We start from the raw sequence: 16,927 nt of genomic DNA on the forward strand, positions 1-16,927 counted from the left end.
TTGAGAAAGACTCAGTACATTCAAATGGTTCCCCTTTGAGACTTTTCAACAACTTGGGCTCCCCCTTTAATTAATGTTGACAGCCTACGCTTCTGTTTAAGTTTGCTTTGACAACTCTGAATAAAATAAAAATGCAAATAGATACCCTGTAGTTGTGGCTGCAGCACATGGAAAATGCTGGGCCATATCTGTACCAATATCATGTAAAAGGAGTGCAAATGACAGCCCCCAGTCCAATTCACACATACTCAGTGGACTGTCACTTGCCCTCATCACATATAATGGGTTTTATCTGCATGCACTTTTGTTCTAACTTGCCTCTTAATATTTGAAGAGGAAGGCTCACAAAGAAGCTATGTAGGGGAAGGGCCACAGCTCAGTGGTAGAGCAGCACATGAGCTGCATGCCACAGGTCCCAAGTTCAATCCCTGGCATTTCCTGGTAGGACTGGGAGAGGCTCCTGCCTGAAAACTAGAGAGCCACTGCCAGTAAGTGTCAACAATACTGAGCTAGACCAGTGGTCTGAGTTGGTATAAGGCAGTTTCCTGTGTATGCATATTACCTGTTTCACTTATTACACTACTAAGACATGCATAAGCCCCTCCATACATCCTTTTTATTGAGAATTTAACATGATTCGTGCTCATGTTGTTATCAGGGCAGTTATACGCAATCACATTGTCAATATGATTTGCACCTGCAGAAATTGTGAAAGTCATACTGCTTCATTTGCAATAGGTGCATGTTCCATAGCTTCCTGCTAAGATCCTGTAACTTTTCATACAATGTTCTGTTGTTTTTGTCACACATATGTTGCACTATAGCATAGCAGTGTCCCCGCAGTGGGCAATCATGCAGTAAAATTGGGGCAGCATGGCAGAACTGCTAATAAACTGCAATGATGTGTGGACAGTACGGTATAATCCACCATGAAGGGCCTTTCTGTACTTACCATCTATAGTGATAAAATTGCTGCTTGATCTGGCTTTTTTAAGGTGTAGCAAACTGTCTGCCCCTTTGATCCCATGTCACTATTGTTAGAGAGTGAGTGTGAGGCTTTCTTTTCCACACTAATGGCAGGCTGTGCCTGAACTGAGAAAAGTTCCATGGCTGTAGTCACATCCCTTACGTAGCCTTGTGTTCCTCTACCCAGTAAATGTCAGAGTTATGAGCATGTGCACAGAGCTACCCCTTTCACTGTTTTTTGTTTGCATTCCAGAATTCTAATCCTGTGGGAGATTAGAAGAGATGAGAGGAATTCTGTGGCACATCCATCCCATTCTCACTAGGCTCCTGAGGAAGCTAGAGACTTCTTAGAAGGAATACCGGCAACAACCACAGCGGTATCCAGCGCCAGTCCAAAGTCAGGGTCCAAAGAAGCAGCAGCATCCACAACAAAGAGGCAATAGGCAAGTCAGAGCAGCTCCAAGGTCAGGGTCCAGTCAGTACGTGGGCAAAGCAGGGGAAGGGCAAATCCAGAGGCAGGTCCAGGGTCAGGCTTGGAGTCAGCAGGAGATCACCTTACAGGCCAAGAACAAACCTGGTATGTAGACATTGTTCCAGCAGCTCTTCCAGCCAAGCACTGGGGGATTTGAACTGGAGCTGTTGAAACCACACCTCAGCTGACTATTATCAACCACCTTCAGCCAGACCTTTACTCCTGAGAGGACCTTTATTCCCAAGGTGAAGTTGCCTGCAGTAGGGCACTTCTCTGGATGGGCCAAGTCCCCAACTGGCATTTGAGGTGACACCTTTTTCTTGGGATTGGGACCCATTCAGTCTCAATGTCAAGAGGCTGAACTCATTCCCTGGGTGCAGATGGTCTTTCCTCAGCCTCATCATAGGACCCTTGCTCCTCTCCCCCAGATGGAGCCTGAGCCGGGCTGGGTCTGAGGCCTGGTCATCCTCTGATGAGGACTCCCTCAGCTGGTACCTGACAGTGTCTCAGGTATGGTGAACATGGTTATCAATCACAATTGTTAACCTGCTTCTGTTTTTATGTCAGAATGATTGCTCAAAACTATTAAAATTAAGTTTCTTTGACTGTGGGTGTTGGGTAGGGAAGTGGGAGAACCAGGCAAAGTGAACTCTGTCCACTTTGAGACAGTGTTTCAGGATGTGGAGAGAGAAGTTGGTCATGTTGCAGTCAGCAGGCTTCCCAGTGATGGGTCAATGCAAGTGGGGTCATTGCAAGGGAAGACCCTACAGGGGATTATTCCTATGGTGTCTTCCCTTTTGGGAATCCATTGGGGGGCAAGACTTTACCCATATGAAAGTGGCCGATAAAGGGAGGAAGAACACTATGTGAGAGACAGGGACGTGGAGATCTCCTAGGGTGAGAGACTGGGAGAGGAAAGGAAAGCTCCCAGGTGACAGCTGGGCAGGTCTGCCATTTTCTGTGAGGGCGGGAGGGGAGAATTAAGAGCTACTTTTGCATAGAGAGAAGACTGAATTCTTGCTCATTGTTTTAGGACTTTATATACCCTGCTCCTGATTTCCCCCTCCATTATTTATTTCTTAGGTTGTTGCTGTTAAACATATATTGTTTCATGGTTGTATCTGACAAAAATAGGTCTCACATTATGCTGTGAGACTTTATATTTTATTATGTGTTTCATATTATTATATTTGCTTTAATTTAAATGTTATGCATTGACATTTATTGTTTGTTATGTTCTATGTTGTAAACTATCCAGGGGTCTCTTGATGAAAGGTGGTATATACATTTTAATAACAACAACAACAACACAATAGAGGATACCTCAATTTACCATTCCTAGTATTTATAGTATTCTCAACCTTCATAGGGATGGGAAGGGGGCTGTAATTTTTTTAAAAAGGAGAAGGCTGCCTTTTAACCACAGAAGCCCTCACAGGATGCCATTACTGAGTTTACAAATGTCTTGACTAAAATAATTCTGAAATATTATGTATTTTTTTAAAAAAATATCAGCAGAATGACACTGCATGTTTAGGTGTCTATTGACACTAACTTACCTCTATAATTATCACCGAAATACTGCTCCACATTCACTATGCTAAGGTCCTCAGTGTGAAGTTCCTTTTTCTGCTTCTCAGGCTGCTGTGTGACATCCTGTTTGGATTTACACTTGTATCTTCCCTCAGAATATTATTTAGTTGATCATAAATTGGATGTGTCACCCAATTACTCTTGGAGTGAGAGTTGTGTCTCCCCCCCCCCCATTTTCTATTCAGATCATTTTTGTTCTGCACTCTATGGTAGTAAGATCGTAGCTCCTCTTAGTCATTTCTTTGGCTATGTTTTCAAAGGTCTCCATATTTTTATGGCTAGACCTGAACTGACACTGAACTTTCTCTTCTCCCCATATGCCTAGCAGATTTGGTTTCTTGTAGTCTCCATGTCACCCCATGGATGCCACTGCAGCTTCCCTCTGAGCTCTCTTCATTATCTGCTATAATACTCCTCTGAACTGAGCTCACAAAATGACACCTTGCATTAGTCAGAGAGAAAATACAGACATCTCCAAAACCTTGTTCATCAAACCCCACCCACTGCACACAGAAACCTAAATGATACTTGTACCAGAGCTTGGAAGTAATTCGTTACAAGTAATGAATTACTTATAATTCATTACTTTTTTGAGGACCGAGTGGGTAATTCCTTTACATTTTTGTAACAGAACTAGGATAAATTTTATTACTTTTGTGGAATAATTGTAATGTTTCCAGCATTACTTTTGGACATTACTGGGGGGGGGGAAGCAGAGGAAGTCTTCTGCTCCTCTGATTTGTGGATGAAAATCATGTGCCTCAAACTGGGCTTCTGTGCAGTGTCACTCTTCCCTCATGCTGTGTGGGTAGGAAGCGACGAGGGAGGAGGTAGAGAGTGAGACGGGGTGGAGTGGAGAAAACAATTGTTTTAAAAAATGGATGGTGGTGGTGAAGAATGGAATGGAGGGAAAAAGGAGCCAGAGGGCAAGAACATGGATGAAGGAGGAGAAGGAGGCAGCAGCAGAATGGAGATAAAGAACTGTGGAGGTGAAAGATGACAACGTGTGTGTTTGTGTGTGTGTGTGTGTGTGTGTGTGTGTGTGTGTGTGTGTGAATACTGTGTTTGCACTTGGCACACAAAGTGGCCTCTACCATCCTCTCTGGCTACTGTGCTGCATTTGCAGTATTTTAACTTTTTTGCATCTCAGGGGAAAATGTTTGCTTGGGTGAGTGTCCCTTAGTTGGTGGCAGGGCAGGGTCCAAGAGGTGGTTAAGTGAGAGAGATTATGCTTGCTGGCTGAGTGAGGGGGGGTTGCACTTGGTTTGACATGCAAAGATCTGAGTAGTGGCCTCTGCCTCCCCACCTCCCTTACCAGCGGAAAGACCACCATTGCTATCTTATGGATAAAAAGAATTATTTTACTACCTCTGTATGTGTGTGTTTATTTTTAATGCTGTTTTAGGCTACTTAGATGTGTAGCAGCCAAGGCCACCACTTTGTAGTTTTTTTTTTAAAAAGTAACAAATGTAATTGTAGTTATTACTTTTGAGAAAAAGTAATCAGTTACTTTCAGAGCAATTGCAATTGTAACGGTAATTACTACTTTTTGGGGCCATGTAATTGTAACTGTAATTTATTACTTTTTAAAAATAATCTTCCAAGCTCTGTCTTGTACACATGCCACACAAATGAAAATATTGAGGATCCATTCCAGATCTTTCACTAAAGTTGGATTTTTGTGGTAGAAGAAAAAGCATTTTTTGTGGTACGTTATTCCAGAATACTAACTAAATAATGATGATGTGTGGCAACATGCCCCCAAAGCTGAAAAAGCATAGCAACTATTCCACATCAAAGGGTAAGTGTGGAAAGGCCCATATGCACTATTATGGTGTCAGTGGCATGTTGCAGAATGTTGTTGATATGTGCCTTCAAGTCAATTACGATTTATGGCAACCCTATGAATCAGCAACCTCCAATACAGAATACACCTGTAAAAAAAACAAAAACCACAAGTCTGAAGGGATCCATAGTGGGATTGCATGGGAAATCCTGTTTTCCCCACAAGGTCTGCAGACTGTCCATTCTGTTAAGTGCCTGACCCGGCTCTTACTTGCTGCCGAGCTCATTATGCCCATTACACTCCCACCAAGTATCAGGAAAGTACTGCTCAATGACCTTGTGTTAATCACTGGAATCCCACCCCTTGTGCCTGTACCAGGTCATCAGCATCATCAGGTTCCAAAGACATAAGGAAGGCAAGAGACAGAAGTGTGTCCACAGCACACAGTCCTTTGCCTACTAAATATCCCCTACTGTGCCTTAGTAATTGGATAATCTTGGGGAGATATTGCCATGAATTAGGCACAATTGATCCCTCTTCCTGAGACAGCATTACCAGGATAGCTGTCTGTCTACTTCAGGTACTTCAGGTGCTTCATATAGACCACTTTGCCCATTTTTATATGATTGCATAATTGGAAGACCCTGCTATATTCATTTCATCATCTCTGCATAGCACTCTACTGGCTAGCTAATCTGATAAAGCAGCAAGTAATTATTTTCCAATAGTACAGTGTGGTCTATAGTTGACAAAGGGCTAGAAAATATTTAATTATTCCTAAATTCCATGATCAAACATCTACCCCAGAAAACAAAGTACCTGAGAATTTTTATAGTCTTGCTTGACAGCGAATGCAATCTGACCTATCCTAGGTAGAGATTAATATCCATATGCCGCTGCATGTAGACTTTTTCCTATGAAGAAATTAGTTAACATAACAAAACTTTTGCAGAACAGCCAGATCCTTGCAGGGAGAGCTAGAGATGGAAGATGAGCAATCCTGATGATAAGGCTAAGCAATACTTCCTTCTAATGTTATACGGCAGCGGGGTGCTGGTGGTGAAATCAGGCCATGACGAACCACAAAGCCATTAAGGTTCACAGGCAAGCAGGAGGTATTTAAACAAGACTAATCCCAGTAAAATATTAAGCTAATGAAATGATGATACATGGTATGTCAAATACAAATGATATGAATAAATTACATGGCCCTCTAAATGAGCATGCAAAATAGAAAAATCACAAACTGAAATATCCTATCCAGTGAAAAGATTCCACAACAAAGATTTCTGCAAGGAAAAGTGGGCAAAAGAAAATCAGAAAAGAATGAACGTGATGCATATTCATGAAAGCCGCTATTTTTAATACTACAGTGAATGTGTACATCAGTTACATGGTTAACCCCCTAGGTTCTACACAGTGTGTAGCTCTTCTTATGAAACTATTAAATTGGCCCATGTTCTAGCTGTGTATGCAAAAAAACCAAATCCTTTTGCTTTGGTAAAAAGGAAACCTTTTTGTCATGCATTGATTGTTATTGCTAGAGCTAGTATGAAATATCTAAAAAAGAGAGAAAATAGTTGCAACAAATGTTCTTAGAATGCATTGCTCCTTAACTGTCTACACTTTGAAAGAATCCAAGAAGGCCTTTGGACCTTGCTGAATTCCCTCTTCCAATCTGAAACACAGCCCCTGAGGAATCCTAGAAATGCAAAATGAACACCACAAATGCTCAGGTGAGAGCTGGAAAATGATTATTTGTAAGTAATCAGTGTCAGCAAACACCAATCAGTAGTACACAAGGAGAAGATAACAAAGATATTTAATAGATAAATAAAGGAACATTGAAAGTTCATCATCTGATGAGCCAAGGCTGTGGTGAAGCAACAAGGGAGATGGATCCCACAGGTGGCTGCAAGTTTTCTGACCCAAAAGTGGCGAGTCTTACCCAGCAAAAGGTCAGAAGTCAAGAACGGAACAATGATGTTGAAACCAAACTGGCTGTTCAGCCGCAGGAAGGGAAATGACACGTGAAAACTGATAGATGATCTGTGCGAATTGGTTGGCTTTCATAACCCTAAAGTCTCTAGGCAAACATGACAGAGCACGGTGGCTTTTGTTTACTGGCTGAAAAATGTAAGAATGCTATCAACTAATCAAGAGAGGCAGTTATTTGAAACAAGGGCACAGTGTTTTCCATGGCAGAAAATGGATGCTTTTTTAGTGCAGGGGCTGGAGGAGAGGGAAGTGATGTGTGGAAAGAGGAGAGGAGAGAGATGACCTTTAATATGATGTGGTCAATACCAGCTGCAAACTCAAGCGGTTCTAGTCCATGTGACTTTACAAAACTAGGCCACAGGAATTTCTTCTAGCTTGCTAAAGGGAAAACATAAAAGTTCTTTCTCTGTATAACAGTGGCCACTCCCAGATTAAAAGGAGCCTACACACATACACACACATTTCAAGGAAAAAGTTGGGCTACTTGAAAGCAAGTAGAAGTACAATCTTCTATGTAGGGGATGTCTGAACTGAAGCATGTTGAATTGTGAATGATATACGAAAACTGACCAAGCAATAAATCACAGGACCCGAAGGCCGGAGAGGTTGGACTTTGCAAGATGAAGCAAAAATAAATCAGGAGCTGAGCTGAGGTCTGGCAGACTTGCATAGTTTGTGGCTCAGGTGCCAACCTAATTTTAAACTTCCTTCCCAACAATTAAAATCTTTCTCCATGATGAGCTTTCATGAAAAGCCCTGGAGGCAGTTTCCACCCACTACCTGGAATCCTGCTCCCCTGCTGCATCATCCCACACATGCACATTTAAATTTCCCAATTTAGAAATCCCTAAATTAGGGAGGATCACTGGTTCCCTTTATTTTCAAAGTACTGACATGGTGCTAAAAGAATTACCCAATATGTCTTGCAAAGGAAGATTGTCGCTTTGCCATTGTTCTCCAATAGAATGTCTTAAGGCCTTATATACACTCCATCTCAAGTTATGTTTATTTATTTAATTTATTTGATTTACATCCTGCCTTTCCTCCCAGCAGGAGCCCAGGGCAGCAAACAAAAGCACTACAAACACTTTAAAACATCATAAAAACAGACTTTAAAATACATTAAACAAAACATCTTTTAAAACATTTTTTTTAAGCTTTCAAAACATCTTTTTTTAAAAAAAGGTTAAAACATATTTATTTAAAAAAGTAAAGAAGGTTTAAAAAAATATTAAAAAGCAATTCCAACCCAGACACAGACTGGGACAAGGTCTCAACTTAAAAGGCGTGTTGAAAGAGAAAGGTCTTCAATAGGCGCTGAAAAGATAACAGAGATAGCGCCTGTCTAATATTTAAGTTATAGACAGTGCATATGGTGCTGCATGGGAGCAAGTCTATGATAAAAAATAAAGAAAAGCCTCAACTCTTGCAATCGTACTTAACAAAAGTTCTCAGGAGACTTGAAAGTCCAATTTTTCTCCTGATGGGTGAAAGGTAGGTGTCGATAAAAAATGTTATTCCATTTATTCCCTTCAGAGCTTGATTTATTACCATCATCAGTGCAGATTTTCCCATTGACTCAAAAGCTCTTTTAGCAATGCCTTATTGGCTCAGTCAATGCTTTTTATTCTTCGTATGTCCCCAAGGATTAGGTAAAAATGAGTGTATATATAGTTTTCTTAAGGTACACTAAGTATTCATGTCTCCAGCAAAGGACTCAAAATGGAAAAGCCCAACTAACTTGTTTCCTTTGCTGGCCATTAAGATTAGAGTTTATTATTAGATTTTAAAATTAACATCATAATCTAGACTGGAAAAAAGTGTTTTTATTAGAAACAGTAAAAAAAACCTAAATGTATAACAGTCCCCCAACTTCTGGCAATTTAACTGGTTGAGGCAGGCTGCAGGCTCCTTGCCAGAGTGATGAGTAAGTTGGCACTGGCACAGTGGCAACACTTCCTTCACCAAACTGTGAACAGTTAGTGTAAAATATAATATGAGCCTCATCTAAAATATTCCTTATTAATCTGAACAGAGGTTTCATTCATCTTTGGTATCTAGTGGCCTACTGTGATGTGAGGTGAGGGGCAACTGTTGTGGTTGGGAGGTCCAGCTGTTCTGATCGACTATTTTTAGTGAGCAATACTGGCAAGAAAACAAGCAGTCATTAATTTTGAAATCACAGATTTTTTTACAGCCTTTACCAGTTGTTGCAGATTCCATTTGCATATTACTAGCAATTGTTGCACAATAATTAATTATGGAGGGATCAGTGTCAAACTGTGGCAAGGCAACAGCTGGAGGTCTTTAGGGTATGGGCCCAGAACTGGCTCTGATCAGTACTCTTGGGCCACCCGCAGACGGCAGTGCTGCTTAAGTGCTGTGGTGCTGAGACAGAAGTAGTGGAAAAGGTCTGTCGAAAACAAGGTAGCAACTAACATGGGGTGTGTGTGAATGCTGCAATGTCTGTTTTGAATGGTGTATTTATTGTGCTAGCATCTAGTGTGACACAGTCCTCATGTGGTTTGTGGTTGTCAGGCATGCCAAATATGAATATATGAAGCTGCTTTATAGTGTGTTAGACCTTTGCTCCATCTAACCCAGTGCTTACTGTAAGCAGCAGTGGCTGCAGAACATCAGCTCTCCAATATCTTAAATAGAGATCATTTTCAGCCCTGTTACAGGATATCCTTGTAATGGAGATGCTAGAGACCCAGTACACACCAAGCCTGTGCTCTGTCAATGAGCTATGGACTCTCAGAAGCCTTCCATTTGGAAATACCCTGATTTAAATAACTGGATAGAGCCCTGAACAAATTTTCAGGCTGTCACAAAATGTAGATAGACAGTGAGCAATTTTGAAGAGGAGGTGGGGATCCACCAATTATACCAGTAACAAAAGGTTGGACTGAAAGAAAATGAAGTTCATCAGCAATAATTCAACAGTGCTACACCCAGGAGAAAAAGTAAATGTCACAAGCTGAATCTCTGATTGGGTAGTACACCTGCTAAGAAGGACTTGGGAGGGTTATAGAGGATATATGCTAAATAAGAGATTCAGGAAGTAACCTTTGTTGGTCAAGATTTTGAGTTACACAGTATTCTTCTATGAGAAAGAATTCAGAGGAAGCTTGCTAACCCACTATGCTTGGTCTCATTATACCCAACAATTACTCATTCAAAGATTCAGGAAAATAGTGCCCTAATTACAAAAGTTGTAATACTTTCAAACATGCAAAACTTGACACAATTTTATAAGCATCCACGGAAACAGCCTCCCCCATCCCAATTAACAAGGTTACATATTGTAATCCCCAAGAGACTAGGGCTTTGGCACAGTTATTCTGGTGGCCACCTGTACTTATTCCCATACTCTAGTCATCAGCTATGTGCTCTGTGTTTTGAAAACACTGACAAGGAATTTTCCCCATGTAGTATCAAATACATCCCTGGCCATTTGTCCAAGACCTGTACATAAATTAGATCCAATATGTGTCCTCTTGCAATTTCCCTGCTTGGTGAAATCAGATATGGATAAATGTATCTGGAAGAGTGGACTTCTCCAAAAGAAATCTTGCTATAATTTAGCTGCTGACTACTGAAAAGCATAGTCACATTACAATGGACAGGGTAATGTCCATGACCGGATCTTCAAAGAAACAAAATTGTGATTACTACTCCAGGGATTGCTAAATAAATACAGCTGATCAGTGTTGATGTAACAGCAATTATTACTCTTACAATGAACAGGACTCTTATTATTGTTATGTGCTGAGCCACAGCACAGCTAATAAACCAAATTTCAGGTCAAAGATTACTTGCTGGTATTGTGATGATTCTCCCAGTTTTCCAGAACTGATTGTCTCCTGCATCATAATGAAACTAGAATACTGTGGGTTTAGACTATGCAGCCTTCAGCAGAATACCAATGACTCAATATCTTTGAAAGAATAAGGTCCACATTTTGTTAGGAGACAATTGCTCACTGCATGGTTGAGAGGTTGGACTGCTCTGACTTGGTTCTATGTCAGGAAATAGAAACCAGATACATAGTGAATCTGACTTATGTACAGGTTTTGGAAAGGGACAGATGGTGCAAACTGGTGGCTACACAGTTTATTTATTTTATTTAGAAGACTATATAAATTACTTAATCAAAGAATCCATATGTGGTATACATAGAACAATTTCAAACAATTATCAATATACATATAAAATCAGCAACATTTAAAAACAGAGCCTGCTGGATCAGGTCAATAGTCCATCTAGTCCAGCATCCATCCTTTCTCTGATGCTATTTAACATCTATATAAAGCTGCTGGGGGCTATCATCAGGAGATTTGGGCTGCAATGTCACCAATAGGCGAATGACACGCAGCTCTATCTCTCATTTAAATCTTCACCCGAGGTTGGCTGTAGAAACTCTGTCCAAGTGCCTGGAGTCGGTGAATGGCTGGATGGGAAGAAATAAGCTGAAGCTGAACCCTGACAAAACTGAGGTACTGTTCGTGGGAGACAAGGGAAGATTGGGGAATTTGGAGCTGGTGCTCAATGGGGTACAATTGCCCCTGAGAGACCAGGTCCGCAGCCTGGGGGTCACTCTTGACTCCCAGGTGTCCATGGAGGCTCAGGTCCCGGCTGTGAGCTGGGTGGTGCTGTATCAACTCCATCTGATACGGAGGCTGCGCCCCTACCTTCCCAATCATCTGCTCCCATCGGTAGTACATGCCCTCGTCTCCTCTCGCCTAGACTACTGTAATGCACTCTACATGGGGCTACCCTTGAAAATGGTCCAGAAGTTGCAACTGGTACAGAATGCGGCAGCGCACCTGATAGAAGGCAACCGACGATGAGATCATATCACTCCAGTGCTAAAAGAGTTGCACTGGTTACCAGTTGCTTACCGGGCCCAATTCAAGGTGTTGGTTTTGACCTTTAAATCCCAACACGGTTTCGGCCCAGTCTTATCTGAAGGAGCACCTTCAGCATCATCAGTGATGCCACCCAACAAGATCAGCCTCAAAAGACCTTCTCTCCATCCCACCAGTTAAAACAGCCAGACTGGTGAGGACTAGGGAGAGGGCTTTTTCAATTGTGGCCCCCACCCTGTGAAACTCCCTCCCAAATGATCTCCGCCATGCCTCTTCTATGATGAGTTTCCGCTGAGCCTTGAAGACCTGGCTCTTTAGGCAGGCTTTTGGGGTGGTCTAGGTTTTACTGTTATTGCTTCAGATTTTTAATGTTTAATATATTTGTACGTTTTATTTTGTACGTCACCCAGAGTGGTTGGATAACCAGCCAGATGGGCGACTAATAAATTTAATAATAACAACAACAATAATCCTGTTCTCCTAGTGGCCAACCAGATGCTTCTGGAAAGCCTGCAAACAGGACCTGAGTGTAACAGCACTCTCCCCCACTTGTGATACCTGCCAACTGGCATCCAGATGTATTATGCCTCCAACAGTGGAGGTAGAACACATCAATTGTGGCTAGTAGCCATTGATAGCCTTGTCCTCCATTAATGTGTCTAATCCTCTTTTGAAACCATCCAACTTAGTGGTCATCATTACTTCTTCTGGAAGTGAAGTTCATAGTTTAACTATGCAGGTATACATAACTTGTTTACATGTCCAGACAGAGCGATTCACTGTCTACTCTCAGGTCTTGGTTTGCTGTCAGTCCATAGTACATGTCCCAAATGTCCTCATGAGAAAGCCAGGGTGGACTAGGACTTGGGAGACCCAGGTTCAAATCCCCACTCAGACATGAAGCTCACTCACTGGGTGATCTTGAACCAGTCACCATTTTTAAGACCAGCCTATTTCACAGGTTTATTGCAAGTGCAGCAGTGGGAGAAAGAATGATGGTATACCAATCTGAACTCCTCTAAGGAATGGTGGGCTATAAATGAAACAACCCTTCATCAAAACCTCCACATGTCATAGCAGTTCCAATTTGTGGTGTTCATATTTAAGTCAACACAAACTGGCTCTGTCTAGTTATCTTATGCATGCATTATGGATTGCCACCAAGCCAAGACCTGAAAGGCCATAATAATAATAAAAAATAGAACAGCATCCTGATCAAGTCCAGTTGCACCAGAATACATTCAAATGAGGCATGCCCATAACAGCGACTCACATAAGGGCAAGCTCCTTTGATTTCAGATATGTCTTACCTTTATATATGTCCCCCCAAAAGTTTATTTTTAGAGCAAGAGTGATGTCCCAAATTTTAATTTAGAAAGAATGTCTCAGCTTTTAGAAGTTTGAGAAACAAGCTGAGGAGCATTCCCCCGCACTGTTCACAGAGCCGTTTCTTTCTGTGGAGACAGTTGCTGTAATTTGTGACTTTGGAAATAGTTGTGTGAGATCATAGCACTCTCTTTGTGTGATAGGTCTGTGGCTGCATTATAGCGCACTCTCTTCTGCTAACCAGGAGACCTTGAGCATCCAAAAACACTCAGGAAAAAAAATCTAGCAAAATACTCTCTACATCTCCTTCTATCTGTGTCAGCCTGATGAATAATGATTCCTAATGCAGGTTTCCAACCAACAGAATAAAAAAATCCTGTGTGCTAATCAGCTGGAGAGGAAAATGGGCCATTGATTCAATGGCTACTGGTGTCATAATAGTCCAAAAGGAAGAGCTCAGCTACCACTTGGGTGAACAGGTTGGTGTTGCCCCTAGCGACCACATGGGCCTTCACACAGTCTTGTTTGCTATAGCCATGTGGGATTTATGTCTAGGAAACTGCACAGGTCACACACAGTTCAGGGCAGCTAACACGGATAGCCTGGACTTTTACTCAGAGAAGAAGAGAAATATGAGCAGTTTGCTGACCATTGTGGAATTTTGCAAGTACCTTGCTAAGATGAAAGAGTTTCTTATTTAACTATTTCCTGCACGGAGACCAAACTTCACTTTAGTCTTTGGTCCAGTTTTATTGCTGAACAGATTAAATGTAAAAGTCACCAAGCACAGAGATGTAGAGAGCTTCTTTCACCCCCATCAGCCATTCTGAACATCAGTGTGTCCTCTGGGTCATGTGATTAAGTAATTGTCTCACACTATATGCAAATGTGTGTAAATGAACCACAATGGCTCCCCTTTACTTTCACAATAAGCAGCTACAGGAAGCAAACTTTTGACTCATTTGAAACTCCACAGATAATAGCTGCTTGGGGTGTGATTTATTTATTATTAAATTTATATCCTATAAATATATATTTGCAGAGATATAGTGACAGGCAATGAAAGGGTTAAGCTAACCATCATCACACTTTCCCACTGCAGATCCCACTCCCCAAGTTGCTTTTCCTTAGGATGGAGGAAGGCTACCAGTGTTCAGTTGCATGCAATGTGGAGTTAGGCTGAGAGACACAGCATCAGCATCTAGCATCCAACAGCATCTGCCTAGCGCTTTGGCAGAGTCCACCAACACTGATATCTGCCCTGGTTCTTTTGTACTGGGAGATGAAGTAAGTGAACTTGCCATTTTATATTACCCACAATGCCCTCAGCTACATTTTTGCCATCTGCCTCCTTAGCATACAGGTGGCTTTCAGTTTAAGGAACACATACTCCATTAATTTAATTTAGATTTCCAGTCCCTACACCTCCAGGCTGTAGATGCATAGGAATGCATATGACAAGTTCCTAGTCCTTGGAGTTGCAGAAATAAACTTTAAATCAAATTCTGATAAAAGTTTAGGATTGCTTCTCATGGGATTGAGCTTCACTCTGCAATGTTTTTTTCCCTGTGATAGAAAAGATAATATGTAAACTTAATATTTATATCTGCTTCTATGTAATACATTAAGCAGCTCTTTAAAACCATAGGAAGTCATAGTGGGGGTTCCAGAGTTCAGGAGGTGGGACTTTTGCCCTCAGCACCTTCTCTTCTTGGTCTTTAGTCCCTTTGCCTTCCTCCACATATTCTTCATATACTTTGAAGCCTAAATCCTCTACAATTAGTCCTGGCGGGAAAATAACAACACTTCAAAAAAAAAAATTACACATTGGATTACATCCAAACTGTAATCCAGAATAAATTTTGGTGCGATCCAGCTACAGAACACATGTGGGAGTTTTCTGGTCTGGGAATTTAAACTGTAATCCTAAACCTACTTATCTAGAAGTACGGCCCAGTCAATTCAATAGAATTTACTTCTGATTAGGATTGCACTGTTAATGTTTTCAGACCTCATACATCTATTTCCCTCAACTTTGTTGTCAATGCTCTTCCCATTGATCTGCAGCAAACAACTTTGAACTTTCCAGAACAGTTAAACACACAGAAGATCAAACACAACAGACAAAACAGGCTTTCTCTTCCTAACCAGATCCCAGTTGATGGATTCAAAGACCCTGAAGAAGCATTTTGCTTGACTCACCTGTGTACAAAGTCTTCCTCATGCTGCCCTTATCCCAGTTGTTACATAGAAAGGCAGTAAAGTTTCTTCAAACTACTCCGGCAAATAATCCCCAGGGTGAGCTGCGTCTGCTTTCATAATCCTTTTGTTCCAGCAGGCAGGGCTCAGCAGGGAAAGTGTACTCCTCCTACATGTTACATGTATATACAGACACAGTTGCAGCGGAGGAGGAGGTCCACAGCTCTCCATTTATTAGAACACACCTTTTCTAATCTGATGTACAGTTATGGATTGTTCCAACTGGGCTAAAGCTGAGGGAGGCGGCTAGCAGAAGAGCTCAGCAGCAGCAGCACTTTAACCTTTTCCCCTCTGTGAACAAATTGGCCTTGGCATATGTCCCTACTCACTCCAGGCCTCATAGGTTCCCTTCAGGTTTAATCTGCATGCGCCAAGGGAGGTCTTTTCACTTCCCACCCACCGGGTCCCACACACACCCCACATGCTCTTGCTCCCTTCTCTTCCACGTAGCTCGGGTCTGAGTCAAGTCTAGAAGCAAGTAGGCTCTAGTTCAAAGTAGATCATGGCCTGTCAGACTGTATGTATACAGTAAACACAAGGCTGCTCTTTCCCATTTGAAAGGAAAGGCTTGCACAAGGCTGCAGGTTATGTAAGCACATTTGTTCAGATCCTGTAGCATAGACTTAAGAGGCCACATGTGTGTATGCAGCCGCTCATGGGAACAGGGCCACTGGGCAGCTGCATGGCAGATAGTTAGCTAACCCTAATATTTTATTTAAAGGAGCCTTGGGAACCTGGGTGCCTTGTGACATCAGATCTCTTAGCAGAAATGGCAAAGGCAGCAATACGTTGCAAGTAACTGTGAATCAGGAAAAAAACAAGACTGGAGAGATGGAAAACGAAAAATTAAAAGTAAGGAAAGGGTCAAAAACATTCTGGATTCTGCTTTTAAAAGATAAAGAAGAAGGAGGCAATTACGTGGGCTAAAATGGATGACCAGCTTGCTGATTTTATTTATAATAATAATAATAATAATAATAATAATAATAAATCAGTCTACTGGGAGGGTTTTGTTGTTTGTTCGTTTTTTATTCATGCATGCATGTCTGTTTCCTGGCTACCAGAATTATACAGTAAGACCAGGGCCTTGCTTTAGTTTCTTTTTTTAAAAAAAAATACTGTAAATTTTGCAAAGCTGCAGTAAACATGTGTCCTAACATCCTTCAGTTTGAACTTGTTTCTACACAGCATTACTAGGCTGTTACATATGCTTGGATTCCTGCAGATGCTCAGTGTTAGTCCAGTTGCTATGTGGTGCTAACTTCTTATACATCTGTAGTTCTTTTACATCCATTTTACTGCATGCATAAAATGGGACATGTATAGATTTCCCTTGAGCACATCTCTACCTGCCCCCCACCTTAAGCCAGGGGAAGTTTGGGAGTATTGCATTTCCTTTACTTTGGAAAATAGAGATGGAGATTTCTTTTTATATTTGCTATTGAAATACAGTGTGCATATTGTTCACCCTCCCTCATTTTTGATAATAAAAATAACTTGAAAGTGGGCAGGGGGTTATTTAGGAGCAGCATCCACCCCACATCCATATGCTAGAAAGGAGAGAGAACCCTAGCATAGGCTTTGGACCAGATTTACAGAAATCTGTGTCGGGGGCTTGGGGCAACCATTATTAAGCAGATACAGCTCTCTCATCCT

General features: G+C 41.5%; 1 protein-coding gene across 2 annotated transcripts in view; it reads right to left on the minus strand.

The window, feature by feature from the left end:
• Positions 1-15,349, minus strand: part of SEPTIN9 (septin 9) — a 323,191-nt gene extending 307,842 nt beyond the window's left edge. For both annotated transcript variants that reach the window (XM_061616349.1, XM_061616348.1), the window contains exon 1: positions 15,215-15,349. In XM_061616349.1, coding sequence (XP_061472333.1) covers positions 15,215-15,236 — 22 coding nt within the window. In that variant the 5' untranslated portion in view covers positions 15,237-15,349. The remainder of the gene's footprint in view (positions 1-15,214) is intronic.
• Positions 15,350-16,927: the final 1,578 nt, after the last annotated feature.

This window comes from Rhineura floridana, chromosome 3, assembly GCF_030035675.1.
Source record: "Rhineura floridana isolate rRhiFlo1 chromosome 3, rRhiFlo1.hap2, whole genome shotgun sequence".
NCBI lineage: Eukaryota > Metazoa > Chordata > Lepidosauria > Squamata > Rhineuridae > Rhineura > Rhineura floridana.